At 44.1% G+C, this 21,963-nt stretch overlaps 1 protein-coding gene across 3 annotated transcripts in view; it reads right to left on the reverse strand.

The window, feature by feature from the left end:
• Window positions 1-1,725: 1,725 nt before the first annotated feature.
• Window positions 1,726-21,963, reverse strand: part of magixa (MAGI family member, X-linked a) — a 37,986-nt gene continuing 17,748 nt past the window's right edge. The window contains exons 12-18 of one of the 3 annotated variants that reach the window (XM_028994420.1): window positions 21,433-21,849; window positions 11,361-11,561; window positions 10,264-10,340; window positions 9,994-10,140; window positions 9,182-9,320; window positions 8,265-8,368; window positions 7,357-7,528 (exon numbers count right to left, since the gene is read on the reverse strand). In XM_028994420.1, coding sequence (XP_028850253.1) covers window positions 7,460-7,528; window positions 8,265-8,368; window positions 9,182-9,320; window positions 9,994-10,140; window positions 10,264-10,340; window positions 11,361-11,561; window positions 21,433-21,849 — 1,154 coding nt within the window. In that variant the 3' untranslated portion in view covers window positions 7,357-7,459. Of the gene's footprint in view, window positions 7,529-8,264; window positions 8,369-9,181; window positions 9,321-9,993; window positions 10,141-10,263; window positions 10,341-11,360; window positions 11,562-21,432; window positions 21,850-21,963 lie in introns of all 3 variants that reach the window. The other 2 variants (XM_028994421.1, XM_028994419.1) reach the window with 2 other exon arrangements.

Here is a 21,963-nt window from a genome sequence, read left to right on the forward strand (position 1 = left end):
AAGGTAGGAAGAAGCTTAAAATTGCACTAAAAGGTTTTAGAAAATGTTCAGTGGCTAAAAGTATGAGTGGCCACTGCACCACCCTAAAGGCCAAATTTTTAGAGAAAGGCTTGTATAATCACTGAGGTTAGCATGCTTCTTCAACAATGCCCATGCAGATGCCCATCCACCTTTTAAGGGGTAAATAAGATCAGAATGTAAGATCAGCATTTATCAGACGGCCTTATCCAGAGAGCCTTACAATCAGTGACGACTACAGTGACACTCACAGGTGTCTTGCTCAGGGACACAATGGTAGTAAGTGGGGTTGGAACCTGTGACTTCAGGTTCACAGGTGAGTGCGTTACCCGCTAGGCTGGAGCACGGAATCATGAGAGGAATCGGGGCATTTGATTGCGTGACATCGTTTTGTGCACAAGGTGATGGGTCAGACTGCCACTGAGGCCATCATTTGGAGGGCATAATGACACACACTTACAATGACACATTCCCTCTGCAAGGCTGATGATGGCAGATGCCAGACAGACTTGGGTTGGTTCTTCATCTGGCCTATAACCACGGTCAAAGAAGGTCATTTTGTCAGTGCGCCTGCCTACAAATGCTCAAGCAGTGCATTATAGATTGAAAAAAAGCAATTACATGTCATGGTATAAAATGGAACTATAAAAACTCGAAAGACTTTCCTATCCAGTCACATGGTGAAGAGCTGAGGTTATTTTTCAGTTATTTTTCTGGTGGCCTGAATATTTTCACTTGCTGAAAAATAAAAAAATGTATGTAGTGATTTGAGATGCTTAGAATAAGATAACTGAACAGAAGGCTTGTGGTGTATAATGACTAATGATAGAGTAATGTAATTATTATTGTGACACATTATCTTTCTGAATACATTTTCTTAAATACCACCATTTACGCAGGTGGAACAGTGACTGCAGTCACCCACGGGGTGTAAAATGGGCAAGTCACTCGCTGTGATCCCAGCACGTCCACCCGCGTCACACCCCTTTCCACTATTACCCACGCGTCAGATGAAGTGTAATTAGCCCGACCAGTTAGCAGCAGGACGTTGAGGGAGACGTCTCTGGCGCTCCGCAGAGGAGCCCACCGACACAGGCCTCACAAAGTGCTCCACAAGTATGATTGACATTGGAACAAATGTGTTTGGGTGTATGATAATAGCTCCGTGTGAGCGGTGAGTGTGTTCCGGGGCGACAGGGTGCAATAAAGGCAATATTGAATCTACTGAATCTTTTTTTACGCCGGACTAGGTTGCTGTAAGGTAGTTGTAAAATCCCTGGTGTGAGAGTTGCCGTATTGTGCGGGTAGGTTCGTGTGTAAAGGTCTGTGGTAGGATCACGCCTATTTGCCCAGTTTTGCTGCATGCATCTCGGTGCTCGGAGAACAGCGTGAGCAGGGCGAGTGTGTGTTTGTGCGCTGCAGCGCTGTGTGTGCGTGTGGGAGGGAAACTTTATACAGCTTGTGTAGGTGTAACATACCAGTATGTGTGTTGCGCTTAAAACGAAGAACCTGCGGAGATGAGAGACGCGTTCAACGGCATTAAAAACTCTCCTTCTCCTCTTCAGCAAGGGTGAGAGAATGATCTCCCAACAGTGCTGCAGGTTTAAGATCACTAATAGATGATAAAGAATCCATTTGAACTTTCTGGCGATTGCTTTAGAATACAGACACTCGAGAGATAAACGAATGAAACATTTAAGCAGGACGTTCAATCACTTCATCTTTTATTTCAGTAACTGCATGTCATTATTTATAATTCATTGTTCAAAACTCCCTGTTGATGCATTCAAAAACGGAACAATATACATAACAAGAGCAATGATAAAAACCTGTACATCTGTATCATGAGGGCCACAGTCGGCCACAGTCTGCAATCTACAACGACCGCGGCTGAGAACCATGGCGACCTTCCTGGGTTTTAAAGTCCAATGGACAGGATCCCAGACCTGCCAGCTAAAAAAAAAAGAAAAGAAAGAAAAGATAAAAGAAACAAAACCGAAAAGAAAAGATCATGCGTCCTCTGCCTCCTCTTCCCAAAAAGAGCTCTCTTCTGCCACCCCCCTCTAGTCTGTAGGAAAGCGCTGCTTTCACATGTCTTGGCACCACTGTTTTCATATTTAAGAAATACATCAGTTACTGTTCTGTACAATGGCTGACTCCTTACAAGGCCAAATAACAAGGATGGCTATTCACGGCCACATGCCTGCGGCGCGAATTCGGCTGTAGACTGTACATCAGTGACATCATTGGGCTGCAGCGCAGCACAGCGAAACGACCTCTGATGAAATAGTATCAAAAAACATTGCATTTCATTACAATGGTCGGCTCGATATGGCTCCATTCACAAGACAACGTCACAGACAGGGATCTGTGAGAACAATGATAAAGGGCCGATCGAATGATACAAAAGAAAGGCTTGATTGGCAATCACTTGTTCGGGAGCGTTTCGGCGAGCATGCTTCTCGCAAGATTGACTACAGAACTCACGGGACCCCTCTTTAGGCCAACAGCAATGGGGTGGCGAGGGTCGACACCCTGAAGTACAAGCTGTCGCTTCGCTGTGCCAAGTGGTAAGACAGAAGACCGTCAGCACGGCAGGGAATGATTGGGGGGGGGGGGGCGAAATGTGGAAGGCTAAGCTGTGACCTACTGTACCACACACAAGGGGAGCCTCCCCGGGTAAAAAAAAAAAAAAACTCATTATCCGGTGAAAGGTGCGAAGGGCGTAATCGTCGAGAGCTGGATTTAAGGAGAACATTTACAGTGACGACTGAGGCCAGAGCTTCCGAGGGGAAAAGTCTTGTTTAACTACTTTTTAGCAGCTAAAAGTGACGCTAAAAGGCTACAAAAAAAGACATTTCTGGATATGTGGACTATGGAAGGTCATCACATTTTAATGTGTAAAGAGGCATGTTAACATGCACATGTGATAATGACATTTTACAGTTACAAGAACGTATTTTAATGCGTAACTACTGGAAGTTTAACTGAAAGATGGAACTGAAGTGAGGTTGTTAACGCTAGCTAGATCAATTAGCTAATATCTAAGGGGTTTTGCTAAGTCAAGAGAATGGCATTAGTATGTGGATGAACACAATTCATGGACATAAATTGATGCCACTGATTTGGGCTTTTCATCCCATTTTACCCCCAAACATTCTTGTAGCCTTTAGCACTTTCAGCTGCTGTGGTAGCATTTAATGATTCCCCTCAATTTTTTTATGTATGGCCTCAGAATTTTATTACAGTGTCTGATTTGAGCCTGACACATATTGATCAGGATAAACATTTAGATATATTTATTTATTTTTGTTATTGTTGTGCTACATATATGTATGTATATATAGATATTTATATCTTTTATATATATATATTTGTAGTTTGGTTATTTCTCTATTATGTAGTGCTGGTGTAAAGCCTAAATTCTCTGGGATTTCTCGCTATGTACAATAAAAATTTTAACAGCCATAATATATATTCAAGGGCAAAATGCTACAATAGATGCTTGGCTTTATAATAGAGAACTTTGAAAACCTCTCCCAGACATTCACATCACTCAACCAACATGCTGTTCAACATCACAAGTATGTTGTTCATTGTTCTCAGATACAAATTTGACATTTATTCACAAGCTTCTTAAAGACTCCATCTACAAAGTGAACATAAAAATTCCAAATTCTTATGCATTTTTTTTTTTACTGTACCGTGAGATTTTGTATTAGCCTCAATACTGTCGACTGCTTCTATGAAGCTACATGGTGCATACTGTCCAAAACAGGAGAGAAAATGGCTTCTTATTGCTCAGAGGGACGAGGTAAACATTTTAATGCATAAGCAGGTACAGTACGTCTGATATCCACAGACCTCAAGTCTTTCACTTGTCTCATCTTTTTGATTTTTTTTTAAGCATTTTACAAAACTCTGATTCTGTCTGCCCGTGTTTTCAGCTGTACACGACAATACCAAGCTATGCCTTGGTACAAAAACACTACCGCAAATTTAACCAGTGAGTCCTACAAAATGCATAGAATACCAGTATCAAAATGCCCTTGTAGTCCCCTGAATTTGTTTTCTTCCACTTAAATACTGAAGAGTTCTACTGACAGCCAAAAGACAGAGGTTCGGTTGGAGAATGGAGCACTTGATAGCATTACACTGGCAACGGGGTTTCTGCTAAAATGTGTATGACTGCAAATGGCATGCATGGGCGTGGTGTGGGGGAAAAAACATTGATTTGGTGATGTGTGTTTGTATGCGCGTGTGCTGTCTTGTGTAAAGGAATATCGCATGAGGCACTTGTAATGACGTTTCATTCAATTTCATGACGATGTTGAATTTGCGGTGGTGGAAGCTGCTCAAACTATGAGTCTTGCGGATAGCCTTGTAGGTTTAAATGGCAGAAGTATCTTGTGTTGCAACTCTCGCTTTTTTTAATGTGTTGTTTTTTTTTTTATTTCGTTTTTTTTTTTTTGGTAAACACCGCTAAAGAAGCAAAAGGCACCAGGAGAGGTTAGAGTCTGCTCGCTAGCTTATTTAACAGTACTTTCACCTTCAGCTGTCCAGTTTCCACACCAAGACCACAGATCACATGGGTGGGGGGAAGGTTACAATCCAAAGCAAGGCAAGCAGCTACTCCTTCTCAAATACTTCCTCTCTGTTTAACTCATCATAAGAAAGAAGAAATGAACCAAATAAGAAATTAAAGCCATTAGGTAAGCAGTAAATACCTGATTCATGCTATGAACAAATAGATACAAACTCATTCACCTAGTTGCTAGTCTACAAAGGAATTAATTCAGAACCAAAACAAAGAGAGGGATAAATCCATCTTCACACTTCATCGTCCTCTAGAGGGCACTAACACTACATTCCGGACACTTTGGATGTTTGCAGAGTTCTGTGCCACCGTTTTGATTTTGCATAATATCAATCTGATCCTTTTGTACTGAGGATGCCTCAACTACGGATGTGGAGGCTACTGGAAATGAAGTAGGGTGTATACGATGGGAATGGTGATTGGCTGAGGAGGGGAAGGGAATTTGGGCAGCACTGGAAGGTGTGGTTTTGTGTGGTGCTAGGACCCTGCCGAAACGCCACAAATACAACGAGCGCCTTCCACAAATGTCCCATGTTTTGCAAATAAAATGAGTGGAATCCACAAATGAAACTTGATTCGGAAATATGAAGACAATGCTGCATAAATACAAAATGTAGCTTTTACACAAATGCAATGAGTTTTGCAAATACAAAAGACCACTATTTTGCAATATTATACAACACATTCCGTCTTTGATTCGTGCACAAATGTACAGAGTTCCACACAATTAGGCTGAGCTCCAGAGGGAGTCAGCATTCTGAACTGGGCTTTTTTCTGGCATTCATGGTGTCAGGTGAGCCTGGACTGATCACTGACCACACAGGCGTTCAGCACCAGCTTTCGAACGGCGTCAAATAAACGCTGCATGCAACGTTTTCTTGCGGACAGTGTCTGCTGAAATCCCACGAATGTTAAACAGAGTCAGTTGTACTACATAATATTTTAGTGCACTCATTAGCTAGCAACCATTTCTATCTATAATGTAAAAACACATTTTCATATTACATATTGTTTTCACTTAGCTCTCTAACATTAAAAATTCACATGCTGGATTTTAAAAAATCACCTTGTGCAGTTTACATGGTTCACCTAATTATTATTCAGAATATGCTTAAATATTGCTTTCATGTTACACTTCAATATTGCGCCTAGAGGGTAAGGAAGTGAACTCGTAATCGGACACCATCCCCACACACTGCTCCACGGGCGCCTGTCATGGCTGCCCAGTGCTCACCAAGGGTGATGGTTAAAAGCAGAGGACTCATTTTGTTGTGTCACCGTGTGCTGTGCTGCAGTGTTTTACAATGACAATCACTTAATTTTCTGTATATTTATAGATACCTCTCCTTCTCTGGGACTGCACCTTATCAGTTACAATAAACGGTGGTGGTGGCCTAGCAGGTCAGGGAACGGACTCGTATTCAGAAGGTTGCAGGTTCGAATCCCGAGCCGCCGAGGTGCCACTGAGGTCCCATCGATGAAGGTTCCTGTCCCCTTTCATGGCTGCCCACTGCTCACCAAGGGTGATGGTTAAAAGCAGCCACCGTGTGCTGTGCTTACTGTGCTTCACAATGACAATCACTTCACTTTCACAATTAAAGTTCACTGTTCAACTATACCACTCCACAAGTAAGTATTTATGCTCAAGTTAATTTTAAAGTCAAGTCCACACCTATAAAGATAAAAAAAATATTTTTCCTGTGGCCAGCTCATCTCCTTGTGCACTTGAGCTTCCACAGAAAATTCGATGGCTGAACAGAATGCTGATTGCCTCTGGCGCCACCCGCTGTCTTGGAGCACAGCCTGTTAGTGTGGAACTAACAGGCTTTGTATTTGCAAAATGGGTTTTGTCTTTGCAAAATGCATTTCATTTGTGTAAAAGTTACATTTGGTATTTGTAGAGCATGGTCTCCATGTTTCCAAATCAGGTTTAATTTGTGATGCCATTCATATTATTTGAAAATCATGGGACATTTGTGGAAAGTGTTCATTGTACCTGTGGAGTTTTGGCAGGGTCCTCCATATTTGTGCAATAGAGGAAGGGGGGACTATGGATGTCAAAAGTTGAGTATGTGACAGGTGAGAGAAGAAAGTGGAGACACATGGAAGGAGTGAATTTAGCTAATGAACAAGTCCCTCAAGTCCCACCCAGGACCTGAGAGAGCTTCTGTTGACTGGGTTTGAGCCAGAATCCGGGTGTGGGGGAACCCTGGTGCCGCCTCCCACGTCCATGGTGGCCCCATTCAGCCCCAGATGGAGCCTCAGATGAGGAGATCCCCGAAATGCTGGCGGCCGAAACACTGATCTCGGAAAAGCTGGCCAGAGACTCAGAGTCTGATCCGTTGGCCTCCAGTGGCATGAGGAAGGAGAAAGGGGTCGAGTCTCGGGCTGCTACATGTGGGACGTTGTTTCTTTTCTTGCTCTTACCCTGGTCCTCCCACTCTGCCTGCAGCTCCTCCCTCTCCTCCGGCTTCATCGTCTCCTCATCTGTAAGAAACCCATCTCTCCTTCGTCCGTCCCGCCGTTCTTTCCCGGTTCTCTCCCCCTGACTCCAGCTCCTTTCCCTCCTCCCCGCCCTATCCTTTTCTCTCTTCCTGTCCACCTCTCTCCGGTGTTCCAGCGGACTCTTCCGTTCTCGTCTGGGTGAGCTTTGCATCACCGACCCCCTCCTTGCGGTTCCACTGCGGGTCTCCTCACTCCAGCTCAGCACGGCACCAGGAGCTCCACCACCTCCTGTCCTGCTCCTCCTTGCCCCCAGACTGTCTCCCTTACTCCCCCTGCCCTTCCTGGCCCCACCTCCTTTATCCACCTTTCCACTCAGCCTTGGCAGAGAGCGCCAGTGTTCTACTGCAGCCACACCCGGCTCCTCAGCAAGTGGTGCGGAGGAGGGGGAGGCTGCTCCAACCTCATGGTCTACAAAAAGAGAGAGAAAGAGGGGAGGGTGAATTCCTTTTAAAATCATATTAATTATATATGTTTAAAAGATGTTTAGTGCTCTTAATTTAATAGATGAAAGGGGCAGTGGGGGCCTAGCGGTTAAGGAAACGGCCCCATAATCAGAAGGTTGCCGGTTCGAATCCCGATCCGCCAAGGTGCCACTGAGGTGCCACTGAGCAAAGCACCGTCCCCACACACTGCTCCCCGGGCGCCTGTCATGGCTGCCCACTGCTCACTCAGGGTGATGGGTTAAATGCAGAGGACAAATTTCACTGTGTGCACCGTGTGCTGTGCTGCTGTGTATCACAAGTGACAATCACTTCACTTCACTTAACAAAAAGCAAATAGAATATTTACATTAATGTGTGAGGTCACAATGCGTTATGAACTACCGCTTCACTACTTTGAAATATCCATTAAAAATGAAAAGAGATGGTAACCCTTACTTTTAAAAGTCACCACGCTTCTCTATACCTTCTATTAATGCATTTCCATCCCTCCCTTTCATCCTCTCCCATTAGAGTATTCTAGCATCTGACTCACTGTAGTCCTTGAACTCCATGGGGCCCGGAGGCCCTGCAAAATGGCACCCACCCCCACAGGGACTTTATGAATCACAGACAATTCACCATTAAAGGCGACGGGGGGTGCAAGGAGTAGTGAAGAGACAAAAAAAGCAAATAAAGAAAATAAAGAAAATGGAAAAACTAACAGGAATGGCTACCAACCGCGAGTTCTCTGTCCGGCCAATGACGTAGAAGCAAGGCTCGCCTAGCTTGGAGTTGGTCATACAGAGAGATAAGCTGGACAGCTCCACTGAGAGAGCAGGAAAGAGAGAAGAAGGGAAAAAGAAAAAAGGACAATGCAGAAAGTGCAAGATAGAAAAGCGAACAAAAAATAGCAAGAAAATGATAGATAAAAAGGAGGAAACAGAGAAAGAGAAAGTGGTAGTCAACCAGAATAAAAGCAAAAAACCCAAATCATGTAACACCAGAAATTATAAGAGAGCAGAATCAGAAGCTGAACAGAAATCTTTTTGTGTTTATATGTTTTATCTCAGCCGGGAACATATTAAAACCCTTGGTTCTCGAACTATTGTAGACTGGTGATACTCTGGCTCCCTCTAGTGATACTCTAGTGTAGATATTATTCTCAAAATCCTCACCTGCTGTGCGTTTGACTCCATTATTGATGGTGGATGACAGTCAATAAAAAATAATAGCTATAAATATATTGGCAATAAAATGGCCTCCTGTGTATTTTAATGATAGTTGTAACAATAGTTGTAGAGCCAACACATTTCTGAGCTGGTACTCATTTTGAAGAGTTTGACAATTAGTGTATTAAACCAATTGTGCAAGTACAAGTTGTGCATGCATAGAAGAGGTATAACCTTTATAAAGGGCCTTTAAACCCGTTTTATTTATTACAGTTGGCTGGTGTTTTAGTACATGGAATTATATATATTCTGACTCTCCACTCATTCATTTGGATAAGAGCTTATATAAGCGTTTATTGTTTTCCCATAATAACTCCATGACATCTGGTGGATGAAAGTTGGCAAGAGCTTGAGAGGAAAAACCCATTCCCCCCACATCTCTCTCTTGACATCTCTTTTTTCATGCTCACCATAGTCTGGGACATAGCCATTGCCTTTCTTGAGGACCAGATGGATTCGACTGCCCCCCTTCCGGATCTGCTCCACTGCCTGGCTATGGGTCATTCCTGCAGTGGTGTCTCCATTGATTTCAACCAGCTGGTCACTCACCTGCTAACCCAGGTATGTGTGTCAGTGACTCCCACAAACTACACATACTGCACAGAACAATTCTGAAACACAGAGAGCTGATGGGCACAGTTGCTGTGCCTTACAAGTGGCTGTCAATTGTTGTACTATAGCAGTCTGCCCTAAGGGACAAATGCAAACAGATTTAAAGTGTTGTATCGGCACCGAAAGTTCATTCAATGTGTATAGGTCCCTCTCAAGATTTGATACCTGTTTAATTTCTGGATTTCATACAGACTAAATACATATTTCTTTAACATGTAATTATTTATTTATGTTTTGTATTGTCTGTTAATAAAACTTCATAGCCTGATTGTGAGACAGAACTTTCCTTTCATAGACTTCAATTCACTTTGACTTAAGTTCCCTTTTTATGTTTTAAACTTGAAAATGATTAAAGTTAACAAGCTTCATTTATTACTTGTGCTTTGCATTTGGCCAAATGTACAGACAAGCCACTAAGAGCTTGAAATTCGTTTAATCTCTCCCTTCAGTGAAAGCATTGGTTACTATGGTTACAGCATTCATGATTCTTTAATCTACAGGTTGGTTTTGTTTTGCTGTGAACTCCCTGAACCCCGGAACGAAAGTGAGCCCATTGAGTCACATCCGCATTGTCTGGAACTGTTACATGTGAGTGTGTCTGGACACTGACCTGTATCTTCTGGCTGCGGGAGGCCGGACCGCCCTCCATCAGCCCCAGCACATAGAGGCCCATGTTGTACTCACTGCCCCCACGCAGGCTGAAGCCAAAGCCTGTGGGACCCCGCTCCAGATCCACACTGTAGAACCTGGAGTCTTGCTATGAGATGGAGAGAGGAAGAGGCGGTGAAAGAATAAAGAGCGTGCCAAGGGATGCCAACGTGCAAGAACATGCATGCAGGAACAGGACAGGACACACAAAGACATGTTTGGGATGGATTACCTTTGGCCTAGCTCTGTGACCCTTTCTTGACCTGTGTTCAGAGTCAAACTCTGCATACTCGGAAACGTTGGATGCGTCTGGGAAGCAAATTGCAGAGATGAACCTACATTTGAGACAGAGCTTCTATCACAAAATTCCATAGATGAAAAATGATTAGGCTGTCCATCGTAATCTTGTTTAATACTGTATTGCAGAAATCACCTGTCGTAATATTTCTCAGTTCTCCGAAATGTCTCTGGCTTTCAGCATAAATGCATATTATACAAATTATGATTTATCATTTATCATTTATGATTTTTAAAAAGCATTACATGATATTTGCATCATTTGCATCAACGTGCCTTCAGCTTACCATCAGTGAAGAAATCAGTTCTGGTTCACTAGGACCACAACTATGAATACAGTCCCCACTTTTTTCTTACGTAAGTCAGATGACAAGAAAGAGTTTATGAGTTAGTCTAAGTATTGTCTAAAGAGGAAGGTGTTAAGCTGCCGCTTGAAAATGACCTCGAGGGGAAGTTCATTCCACCACCGAGGGGCAGAGACAGAGAAGAGTCTAGACGAGCATCTTCCTCGTACCTTCAGCGTTGGCGGGACCAGGCGAGCAGTATTGGAGGCTCGGAGAGTGCAAGGTGTAATAAGGGCTGTAAGATAAGATGGTGGCTTTGTAGGCCAACATCAGTATTTTGCCACTGGGAGCCAGCGGAGGGGGCATAGCCATGAGAGAATTTAGGAAGGTGAAATACCAGATGTTTTCAGGTCATACTTCCTTGTCCTGATTAGAACAGTACATGTGAAAACCGTAAAAGTTCTTATGCGTTCTGGCCTGGACTGCCCTCTGGTGGTCAGACTCCATCATGACTCCAGTCATCCATAACGGCAAATACAGGTGGAGTGTGAAAACATCTCTTTGATGTTGCATTTAGATTATTAAAGTGATCTCAAATCAGTAGTTGTACTGGGAGCATGAAGTGTTTGAACCTGAAACTTCTGCTTTGTCTGTCACCCACAAGGCTACTGCCACACTTTAAGTTGTGCAAATTGCAGCGAGCAGGTAGTGAGCTGGCGCGTTGGTGTGAACATGTGTGCGAACTCACGGTTGTTGGCACGGGGGACGATGGTTAGGCGCAGGGTGTTGCCGGCTCGGCGCAGGATCTGGGCCAGGTCACGGTGGGGCAGGTGAACAACTGAGCGCCCCTCCACCGCCTCCAGCTCATCCCCCGGTTGAATCTGGCCACTGCGGGCCGCCGGGCTGCCCCTCCGCACCGTCACGAAGCGGTGAGACAGCAGGGTCGAGGCTGCAGGACGAGACACAGTCAGACATAGTAGCACGTTAGGGCACGTAAAAATGTAGATAGTCTGCATGGTGGTGGTGGTGGTGCATGGTAGTGGGCGTGGTCATGTTCGTACCCTGTGTACAAGGGGTATTAGCAGCTTCACAGCAAGGAAACAAAGGATACAGAGAAAGGGAGGAGATGGACGCTGCGCTACACCTAGGCATGTGACATAATGACAGGAGGGGGGTCCCCCCACATTTTTAAACCTTCTTTATAAAAACATCCTCTTCTGGGTGTCAGAAGTAGTCACGCACCAAATAAAAGGGCTGAATGAGTAGTCAGTTCGTCCTCTCCAAAATACAGATAACTTACCAGTAGTGTATCTATCGTCTACATTTCATTTCGGGAGGGTGAAAAAAGTGATTGTCAATGTGAGATACTGCAGCGCAGCACAGCACACGGTAACACAATGAAATGTGTCCTCTGTTTTTAACCATCACCCTTGGTGAGCAGTGAACAGCCATGACGGGCGCCCGGGGGATCAGTGTGTGGGGACGGTGCTTTTTGGTCAGTGGCACCTCGGCGGAACAGGATTCGAACCGGCAACCTGTGGGGCAGTGGTGGCCTAGCAGTTAAGGAAGCGGCCCTGTAATCAGAAGGTTGCCGGTTCAAATCCCGAGCCGCCAAGGTGCCACTGAGGTGTAACTGAGCAAAACACTGTCCCCACACACTGCTCCCCGGGCGCCTGTCATGGCTGCCCGCTGCTCACTCAGGGTGATGGGTTAAATGCAGAGGACAAATTTCACTGTGTGCACCGTGTGCTGTGCTGCTGTGTATCACATGTGACAATCACTTCACTTTATCACCTTTTCTGATTCCTTAACCGCTAGGCCACTCACTGCCCTGAAGTTCTTGAAACGCAGACATCTCCTGCCTGGCACTTTTTCATTTCTTCACAGTTTCACTGCACGTGGGTCCAACATGGCCACTTCACTCTAATTCCAGATACAGACAACGACAAGTCTCAGTAATTATTGATGGGCGACTAAATAATTCAGCACGAGGGCGAACGTCTGACAGCAGAAATTAAGCAGTCACGCTCGGATGCGGCATGCTCCTCCGAAGCCCTGGGTTGGAATAAAGGGGATTTTCGGCTCCTTGTTGGCGTTATCGCCTGAAACGTGGCATCTGCTGAACGTCCGAAGGGCAGGATTTAAGCGCGGAGCGTCTTACGGTTACGGAACAACAACTTAAACGACCAGCAGAGCCAGATTGTTGCCGCACAGGGAATTTGCGTTCCTCAACATCAAATCACTCAAGAATCAAGTGTTTTTGCTCTGGTTGTGTGTGTGTGTGATTTTCCCCAAATCTCCTGCCAAATATGAATGCATTTCCACCCTAAGTGGATTAGATTTTCCTCTCAGCACGGTGCCACATATCAGCACGTGCAAATCTACCCGACCGCTCCACCTGATCCTCGGATTTCCCAGCCACGACAATGTTAACAGAGAGCAAGAGAGGGAAAATATCCACATCACCGAGAGATTTTCTGCTCCAGCGACGCTCAAATGAACTCAGAGAGCCAGATGAAATAAGTGAACAAAAGGCGGCAACATTTTCATGAGGGGGTCCCCGTAAACGCCGCTACGCGATACATTTCGGGGCCCTGGAGACAGAGTGAGATTTGTGGGACGCAAGTGACGAGACTGGAATTACGGGCACACTGGGAGTGGTGAGAATAAAATGGTCTTTATATATAACATCTAAAAATTAGCCTAAATGACATCCATGCAAGGCATCTTCTCTGGACACTTTTTTTTATTCCACAGAAATCATAAATTTTTAGATTTTTATTTTCTAAAACCAACTGGTAAAAACTTAATGGTTTAACCTTAACCTCATCTTTCAGAAGAACAGTGTCCCTCCAGAACAGTGGCTCACCCCTGCCTGTGTCCAAGAAAGGCCCCCCAAACCCCAACTCCCACCTGCATACACTAATTAAAAGAATAAAGTGGCTGATTTCAAACTTTTATTTGCAAAGAATGAGCAGCAGTTATAGGCTTTTGCTCTTACTCTCCTCATTTTACACTGTAGGCCACATTGACAGGCCACTGTAGGCTATATGTACTTTTACGTTTCTCAGACATTGTGTTTTATTCGTTAAGTGGCAGCAAGAAAACATTCGGGGATGATTTATCCAGGTCTAGCCTTGCCTAGCCTTGAACGCTAGCTGACCCGAAGGGTGCTTCAGCAAAAGTTGTGGCCTAACGGTTAAGGAAGCGGCCCCGTAATCAGAAGGTTGCCGGTTTGAATCCCAGTCTGCCAAGGTGCCACTGAGCAAAGCCACCGTCCCCACACACTGCTCCCTTTGCACCAGTCATGGCTGCTCACTGCTCACTCAAGGTGATGGTTAAAAGCAGAGGACACATTTCATTGTGTCACCGTGTGCTGTGCTGCAGTGTTTCACAATCACTTTACTTTACTAAATTATGCTTAACGAATTTAAATGTGAACCAAAAATATGTTTTGTTTTGATGATCCTATTGGGATTTTATAAAATTGATGTTAACATATATCATTTTGTCAACCTCACAACCTCAGCGCAGACAAAATTGTGGATCTGGTGGCTCCACATCAGGAGCTTTGGCTTTCTTGAGGGCCACTGGAGAAAACCTCAGATAGCACCAGGCGGTCAGTGCAGAGGCGGGTGACCGCGTTTGCCACACAGTAGCTGTTTAAACAATGGCTGCTATTGTGCACGCATTTCACTCCTGTTTCTGTTTCCACTCTGGTCCAATAAAGGGACTGTTGCTCTCAGTGTAATGCAGCGAGTTCAGTCAATATCCTCACTTCCATTAGCGTTCAGTCTACCAGACACACACACACACACACACACGTTCAAAACATTGATAGCGTTGTCTCCCTATACGTTAAGAGGAATTTTCACCTGTTTTTTTTTTGGAGACAGTTGCACTTAGACTCGAAGTGCAGGTGCACAGCCCACCTGAATTCCAGCACCAGACACCTGAACAGCGTTTTTTTCCCTTGCAGTCTCTGTGTGTGTGTGTGTGTGTGTCTGTGTGTGAGTGTACAGCATAAGGTTCATTTTCATTATTGATCATATATGCCACAAAACACCAAAATTATGAATAACATGTAATTGAGCCAGGACTATTTTGGGGGGAAAATGCCTGATTGTTTTTCACAGAAACCTGGCCTACAGCTCACATCCGACATCACTGCTGGTCTGACATCATCATTGGAATCTCCCTTTAAAACCATTCACACACTAATTTTCTCCAAAATATTAAAGCATTAGAAAAATAAAGAATCGATACAATAAAAATTCTTCTGCCGCTGGACGATTGAAAAAAATCAACTGTCCTGTTTTTTGAGATGATGAGACTATAACATTTGGTGGATAAGGTTATATTATAATCTAATGTGTGTTGTACTCGTGTGTAAACGCAGACCACAAGAGAGCTCAGACTCATGCATTTATGCATTTTTATTAGTGGGTATTGCATCAGGCTCTGTACATGTGTGTGTGTTTACAGAGAGTAGAGTAGAGTAGAGTAGAGTAGAGTAGAGTAGAGCAGAGCAGAGCGCAGGTGAGTGTGTGTTCGCTGTGCCGTGCAAACAGCATGGCAGGGTCTCTGTGGGCTGCGGACACTGTCAAGTTCTGCCAATTATCAGGATACACAAAATGTGAAACGTTTCATATAAAGAAAGAAGGCATCCGTTATGAATTTCGTGGACGGCTGTTTATATAGTGGCAGGGCGCGTAAACCGAGCCGGGGGTTGTGAGGATGAACTCGGTCACGTTCCCTCGCCACGGCGAGGCAGGAGATAAAACCCTAACAGGGCTGGGTGAGGAGCCACAGCTGTTCCGCCAAGGGAGCGGGGCAGAGAGAAAGAGAAGAGGAAAGAAGTGAAGTGAGGCGAATATACACTGATACTGATAGCTGCCCACTGTCCTACAGCAGAACAGCGTGTGCCAGCCAACTTGGAATACGAACACGCTGCTATTATATTAGTGCTAAAAGTTCTATATATTGCTTAGTCTGTGCTAAGCGTGTCAGAAGCAGGCACCCATTTATAAAAATGGACTTAACGTTATTAGATCAACATTTTAGTCTTTCAAGGCCATCGTTGTGGTGTTTTTTTTTTTTTTTTTGCATTTTATGGCCCAATGCCCTGTTGGAAACACGTAACTGGAGCAGAGAGAGAACAGTCACCAAGTACAGAGTGAATCCATGAGTTATGCCAACAACCACAAATAAATACTGCAAAAGGGGAGCTTGTGAGCATAAGTTAAAGTCAAGCCAGCTGTTTGCTGGTGAAGCTGTATGATGCATAATGATGCAACAGTCCGAACGATGCTGTGTAGTGTGCACCGTTATTTCTATATACCTGAGGGTCATTAAAAATCTATATATGCATAACAATAAGAGGATATAAAATAAAAAGATCAAAACAATAACTTTATTATGTTTATATAATAGGTAAATATTATATAATATAACAAATAAATAAACTTGTTTCAGCCTAGACGTATAACACTGAATAGTGGGGGCAGAGTGTACATGAAGGGAGAGATTATTCCACAGCTCAAGACAGCAGGAAAATAAAATGATCACTTTTAAATTTCAATGAATCCAAAATAAGAAGTTGTTATTGCAGAATGATATCACGTGCAAACATAAAAATGAAACATGACAGTACTGACTCACACAGTTGTTTCTGCAGATTTGCTTCTCAGATTAACGTAGATCATTAGAAAAAAATGTCGCATGCAGACCATAACATTCTGTATTAGCGGGAAATATATCCCAGCGTTCAAATGTGCCCATACATGCGCTTATGTAATGTTTAAGCCTCTGAAACAGTTCTAAAGGGATTTGAGGTGCCCGTCAGTTCCTGTTACACCTCGGTCTAAGAGAAAACGTAGCGCGTTCTGAGCGGACGAAACGAAGACCACAAATTATTCATTAGCTCTTACTCAGCGGTACTTGAACAATCCTGTCAACATCAGATGAAGGCATTTCCATACCGCTCTAATGTCCTTTTCTTCTGGTCATGTTTGCCCCGAAGGGTTTGCTTCTGAACACGCCCAAATCCCAATCCAACTCAGACAATGGATTCCAGTTAAACATTAATTGGGAGTTTCTCAGTTTTCCCTGGTAACAAGCGGGTTAAGGAGACATTTTGCGTTTGCAATTTCTGGCGAGAACAAATTTTTCTGTTAATTTATTTGCCAGCGCACACGTGGATGCTGCTTTTGCATGCTCCAAAGAACATACAGATGAGGTATTCCACCAATCGAGATAAAAGTGATTCAGCAATCCACAAATATACTCAATATACCGCAGCCCAAGGCACTTGTCTACAATCAGAACCAGAAAGAATGATTTCAACAGAAAATATAAGCAAACATACACGTACAAATACGTACTACGTGTTAAACTCAATCATTTTCTCACACCGACCATGACAAAACCGGGGATGATTTCTACTTAAATACAGTACTACAATAAATCTAGCAGCAAGGTGCCGGGACCCAACAGCCACCAGAACTCTGCTTGCTACACATTCCCTCGTTTGGCATTTTATTCCTCTTGAGAACTTGCATCTAAAATTGGTTTGCATTTTTGTGAAGTGTTGAAGTTCTGAGCGACGGCTCTGCAGTTGGACAGGACAGCAAAGCGCAGAATGCTGATGGCGGGACTTCCACACACTGTCACCGTGTCACAAAGACAAAAAGAGGTGCATGCGGCGCGTGACACAGACACACACACACACACACACACACGCTCCAGTGCTGCAGACGGCTGCCACATGAGATCTTCCTGCCTGCCTGCGCGGGCACTCCAAGCCAGACCAATCAGAGGCACCGAGGGGACAAAAAACAGACGCAACACGGGCTGCGCAGGGAGACCAAAATCACCGGACGAAAAAACAAACCCAAAAAAAAAAAAAAACCTGCCGACTGGACGGTAGAGAGTGACCACGAAATGCAGACAAAGTCAAAGTCTCATCCACCACAGTGCTTTGTAGAAAAAAATACGTCTAATACACTGCTGGTCCACGCAATGGACTCATGTTCATTTGCAGAACTGGGGGGAGACGTACTTGACATGCCGTTTATGCATTATTGCATTCCATCGCATGTTTTTCAGGTGACTGCACAACATCACACGGACAGAATTTAACCGAACACACCGCACTTTACAGTTAAATGCAGCACTTTTTTCTGAAAATACCAGAACTAGCCGACTCTGTGGGACTTGCGGGGGTTTTCTTTTTTCATAAAGGCCGGGCGATCAGTCAACAGGGGCTTCTGATACGAACAGTGCATCTGCTGCCAAACCAGGGGGAAAAGAATTGGGGCATTCATCACTGCAGCCCAAGCCTGGCCCCGCGCTAACTATCACCAGCGCCTCTCCCTACCAGGTCCAGAAGGCCAGGGGACGTGCTGCAAACACACACCACCGTACCACGCAGGGACTGACACAGCTCCGCGTGCAAGCGTGCAGGGAAAACTGGGGGGCAAGTACACAGAACACACGAGACATCGACTCCGGAGTCCCCGGACGAGGACGAGGACAGAATGAATGTAAAAAGATTCAGGTAATTACGTTTGGAGTCCTTCACCGTTTTCAGCGCAGATTGTAGCCGCTCCAGCATTTTCTCGGAAAAAGTGGGACTGAGCTCTGAAAATCCCAATCCTAATACAAATCTGACTCTTAATCCCCTCAACCTGGACGCCAAAGAGCTCCACACTAAAAATAAAAACGTTTCCCCCCCAACTGCCAGAGCCGTGGCGACTTGGTCGCTGAAGAGTTGCAAGTAAGGAGGGCAGAGAGAGAGAGAGAGAGAGAGAGAGAGAGAGAGAAAGGGAGGGAGGGAGGTGCAGTCGGGGGGAGAAAAAAAATTCTCACAACGTGAGTGACAGAATATGAAAGAGCGTTTTAATCCCACGCCGAATCCGCGGCGAGAGACGTCATTCACACACTTCCTGCCCACTAACACGCCTGTTGTTCCACCCGGATAATTGACAAAAAAGAACAAAACTGCTCTACAATAATCCTGTATTGGATCTCCAGGCTGAATATCCATTTTGCACACAGCAGGTACATTTGACTGCCAGAGCACTAAGTGAATTTGGCTCATTGTCATTTTTTTATTCATGTATAAATTATCAAAAATATATATATATAAAAACAAAAAAACAACAACAACTGAACAAATTACCACATGGATTCAATTGTTGCTTGGTTCTAATAGTAGTGCAATGAAGTAGACATAAAATCATATATATGTATTATAGTTAAAATGATAAGTAAACATTTTTGAACCAGTTTGGCTGCCATATGTTTTTATTTCTCAATTCTTGATACTTGAGTTTTATGTCATTATGTCCCAAACTGCACTATTAAATGCTGCACCCTCACTCCAGCAAAATAATATTTCAACCCTTCTGTGCCTGATTATATGGCTGACCTGGCAGTTTTACGTTGTTTTCAATTATTGACGATAACAAAAACAAATGTTCCACCATGCATTTTTATGCATTTCTGATTGAATTTTATACACGGTAAAACTAGCAATAGTAATAAAAGGTATAACTAGTAATAGTAAAAATATGATAAAAATATGGTTATCATTAATGCTCATTTTACAGAATAATAAAAACGGCAAATGCATGACACTGTCTTAGCACTAAAGTGATCATGCAACATTGTATACATTGTACTGTACGGAGCATTTTTGTCAAAATGTTTGCTTCTTAATACAAAAATCGTAGAATACATTTGGACATGCCTGGCTCCTTTCATTTAAAATTTTCATGTGCATATATATTATTAAATTATGTTCTAATATAGCTGCTGGGTGGTGGTCGGGAGCGGAGAGAGAAGTTTCTCGTAATTAAATGCAAGGTGACAGATGAGGTGAGACAGTTTGGACGGGGCACAACATGACAGAAACGTCCATTTTAACCTTTAACCGGGGCAGAGGTAACTTGCACACTCACACACACACACACAGGTACATGCACCATTTGCAGAACTATGAAGCAAAAGTTCCCACCTAGGGCAAATTTCTCAGATCAGTAAGCACCGTGCATATTTACACGTTTATAACCCAGCACCGAGCATGAGCCCGTGTACGCATTTTACACCCCAGCGCAAGTTTTCCGGACTCACAGCAAACACGGATATCTGCTAAATTGCCTGTGTGTGTGATAAAAGGCATAAGGGTGTGTACCAGTATTTTTCTGGAAGTTCAGCAATGCTGGGCGATACAACTGAAAGAAATATCATAATGTTCTTTCAGATTTTCATGATAATGGTATTTACCATGTTATTGAATAACCACGTTAAATGTGTGGTGAACTTCATGTGTGGAAATTTTAACTTTTAAGGCATTTATCAGACGCCCTTATCCAGAGCGACTTAGAACCAGTAGTTACAGGGACAGTCCCCCTGGAGACCATCAGGATTAAGTGTCTTGCTCGGGGACACAATGGTAGTAAGTGGGGTTTGAACCTGGGAACCTGGGTGTTACCCACTAGGCTACTACCACCCTGGGTAAACATATAGAAATATTTTACAATGCTTAGCGCTTTGTTCCCTAAACTGGTAGAATTGGTCGTTTGATACTTTGATCATTCCACAATTTCCAACTCCAAGACGGCTTTAGAGTCGGAACTGGGACTAGGTTTAGATTATGACTGGTGGGATGCTGCTCTTAACATACTTCATAATGATTCACACTTTTACAGTGTAGGGTACTAGTTAGGGTTCATTACTTTAAATCACGATTATCACAAATTTACCCAAACATTTCAGAGAGCTTCGACAAAGGTCATGTCTGTCATGATCCGGTCCGGAAGGGGTTGCTCTGGTCTGGGATCCGGACCGGAGTTTCCCGTTAGTCCTGTTTCCTACTCGTTCTCACCTGTGTCTAATGTATAAAGCTGTCCTGTTAGTTTCTGTTCCCCGTCGTTCACCAGGTTATCGGATGTCTCCCCTGTCCTGTTCTTCACCAATTAAACCCCGATTGGTGACGTCGTGCGAATGCGTCCTTCTTCCTTGTCATCTCATCTCGTCATTTGCGTACACCTGCCTCGCCATGCCAGACGGTTGTGATAATGCCTCTCCCTGTAATTTAACCTATATGTTTTTCTTCTGTCCATTAATAGCCAGTCTTTGGAAGAACTACTCTAGTGCATTTGTAGTAGAATAAAATATTATATTCAGCATACCCCAAAGCATTCTTTACAGATGGGACACCACCTTGCGTTTGTATTTATGGCATTTTTATTTTGGTAAGTGGGGTTTGAACCTGTGGCATTGTGGACTTCTGGTTCATAAGCGACTGACGTACTAGGCCACTGCCAATAGATGGCTCATTTTAAAGCTAGAGAAAGTTAAATATTCAGTGAGCGGTAAGTGGCAATCCTTGATAACATTCTTCAAATATATTTAAAGGAATCTAAAGGAAGCAGGTCGGATTGTTTTTGTTGTATTGGAAGCAATAAGTTCGCACAAAAAAGGCCACTGGTAAAAGTCTCACATTTAAGAAATTCTAAGAAATAAAATATTTGGCAAGTACTTCAAATGAAACAGCTGACAATAGTTGCAAATACAGGCCATTCCAGTGAAGACTTTACATAACTAAGGCTACATTCAGACCACAAGACCTTCAAAGAGCGCAGACCGGTGTGTAGATCCATGATTTTCTTATTTGCGATTTGGTCACGAGGGTTTGACTACACGAGACGTGAAATGGGCCATAACACAACCCTCTACAATGATAATTCTATATGGCCTTGCTTGGTTTAGAGTTCCAATATGGAGATAATTCTAACATTTGGTGATGTACTCACCCCCGCCATTCGCCACGTCCTGAGAAGAAATGACAAAACCAAAGCCTTCACCAGGCCTCCTCCGGAGCTCCACCTCCAGAGGCTTGGATTGAGGGGCTCCCCTTGCCTGTGGCTGCCCTTTGGCCACCGCTCCCAGGGTAGAGGACGAGTCCGAAGGCTTTGCTGCCGCTCCGCCAGTGCCATCCTCCACCCCCAGCCAGTCCCTTGGCTCCAGGGTGAGGGTGATGGGGATAGAGTCCAGAAAGCTGGTGCTCTGCACCAGGGAGTGGCCCTCTGCGGAGGCCGAGGGGGGTGTCAGGGCATTTTGGATGGGCACTGTGGTGTCTGAAGAGGGCAAGGGCATTTCTGAAGGGGGGGAGAGGGAGTTGTTGGGGGGAATGGGCATCCTCTTGTAGAAGTTTGGGGAAACCAACGGCCCTAAAAACAGAGACAGTGGTACGAAGTGTGGTTCAAAATACAATATGGCTTTAGTTGCACCAATATTGTATTGTGATATCTTTACTTTACTTTACTTAGCAGACGCTTTTATCC

The sequence above is a fragment of the Denticeps clupeoides genome, chromosome 10 (assembly GCF_900700375.1).
Source record: "Denticeps clupeoides chromosome 10, fDenClu1.1, whole genome shotgun sequence".
Taxonomy (NCBI): domain Eukaryota; kingdom Metazoa; phylum Chordata; class Actinopteri; order Clupeiformes; family Denticipitidae; genus Denticeps; species Denticeps clupeoides.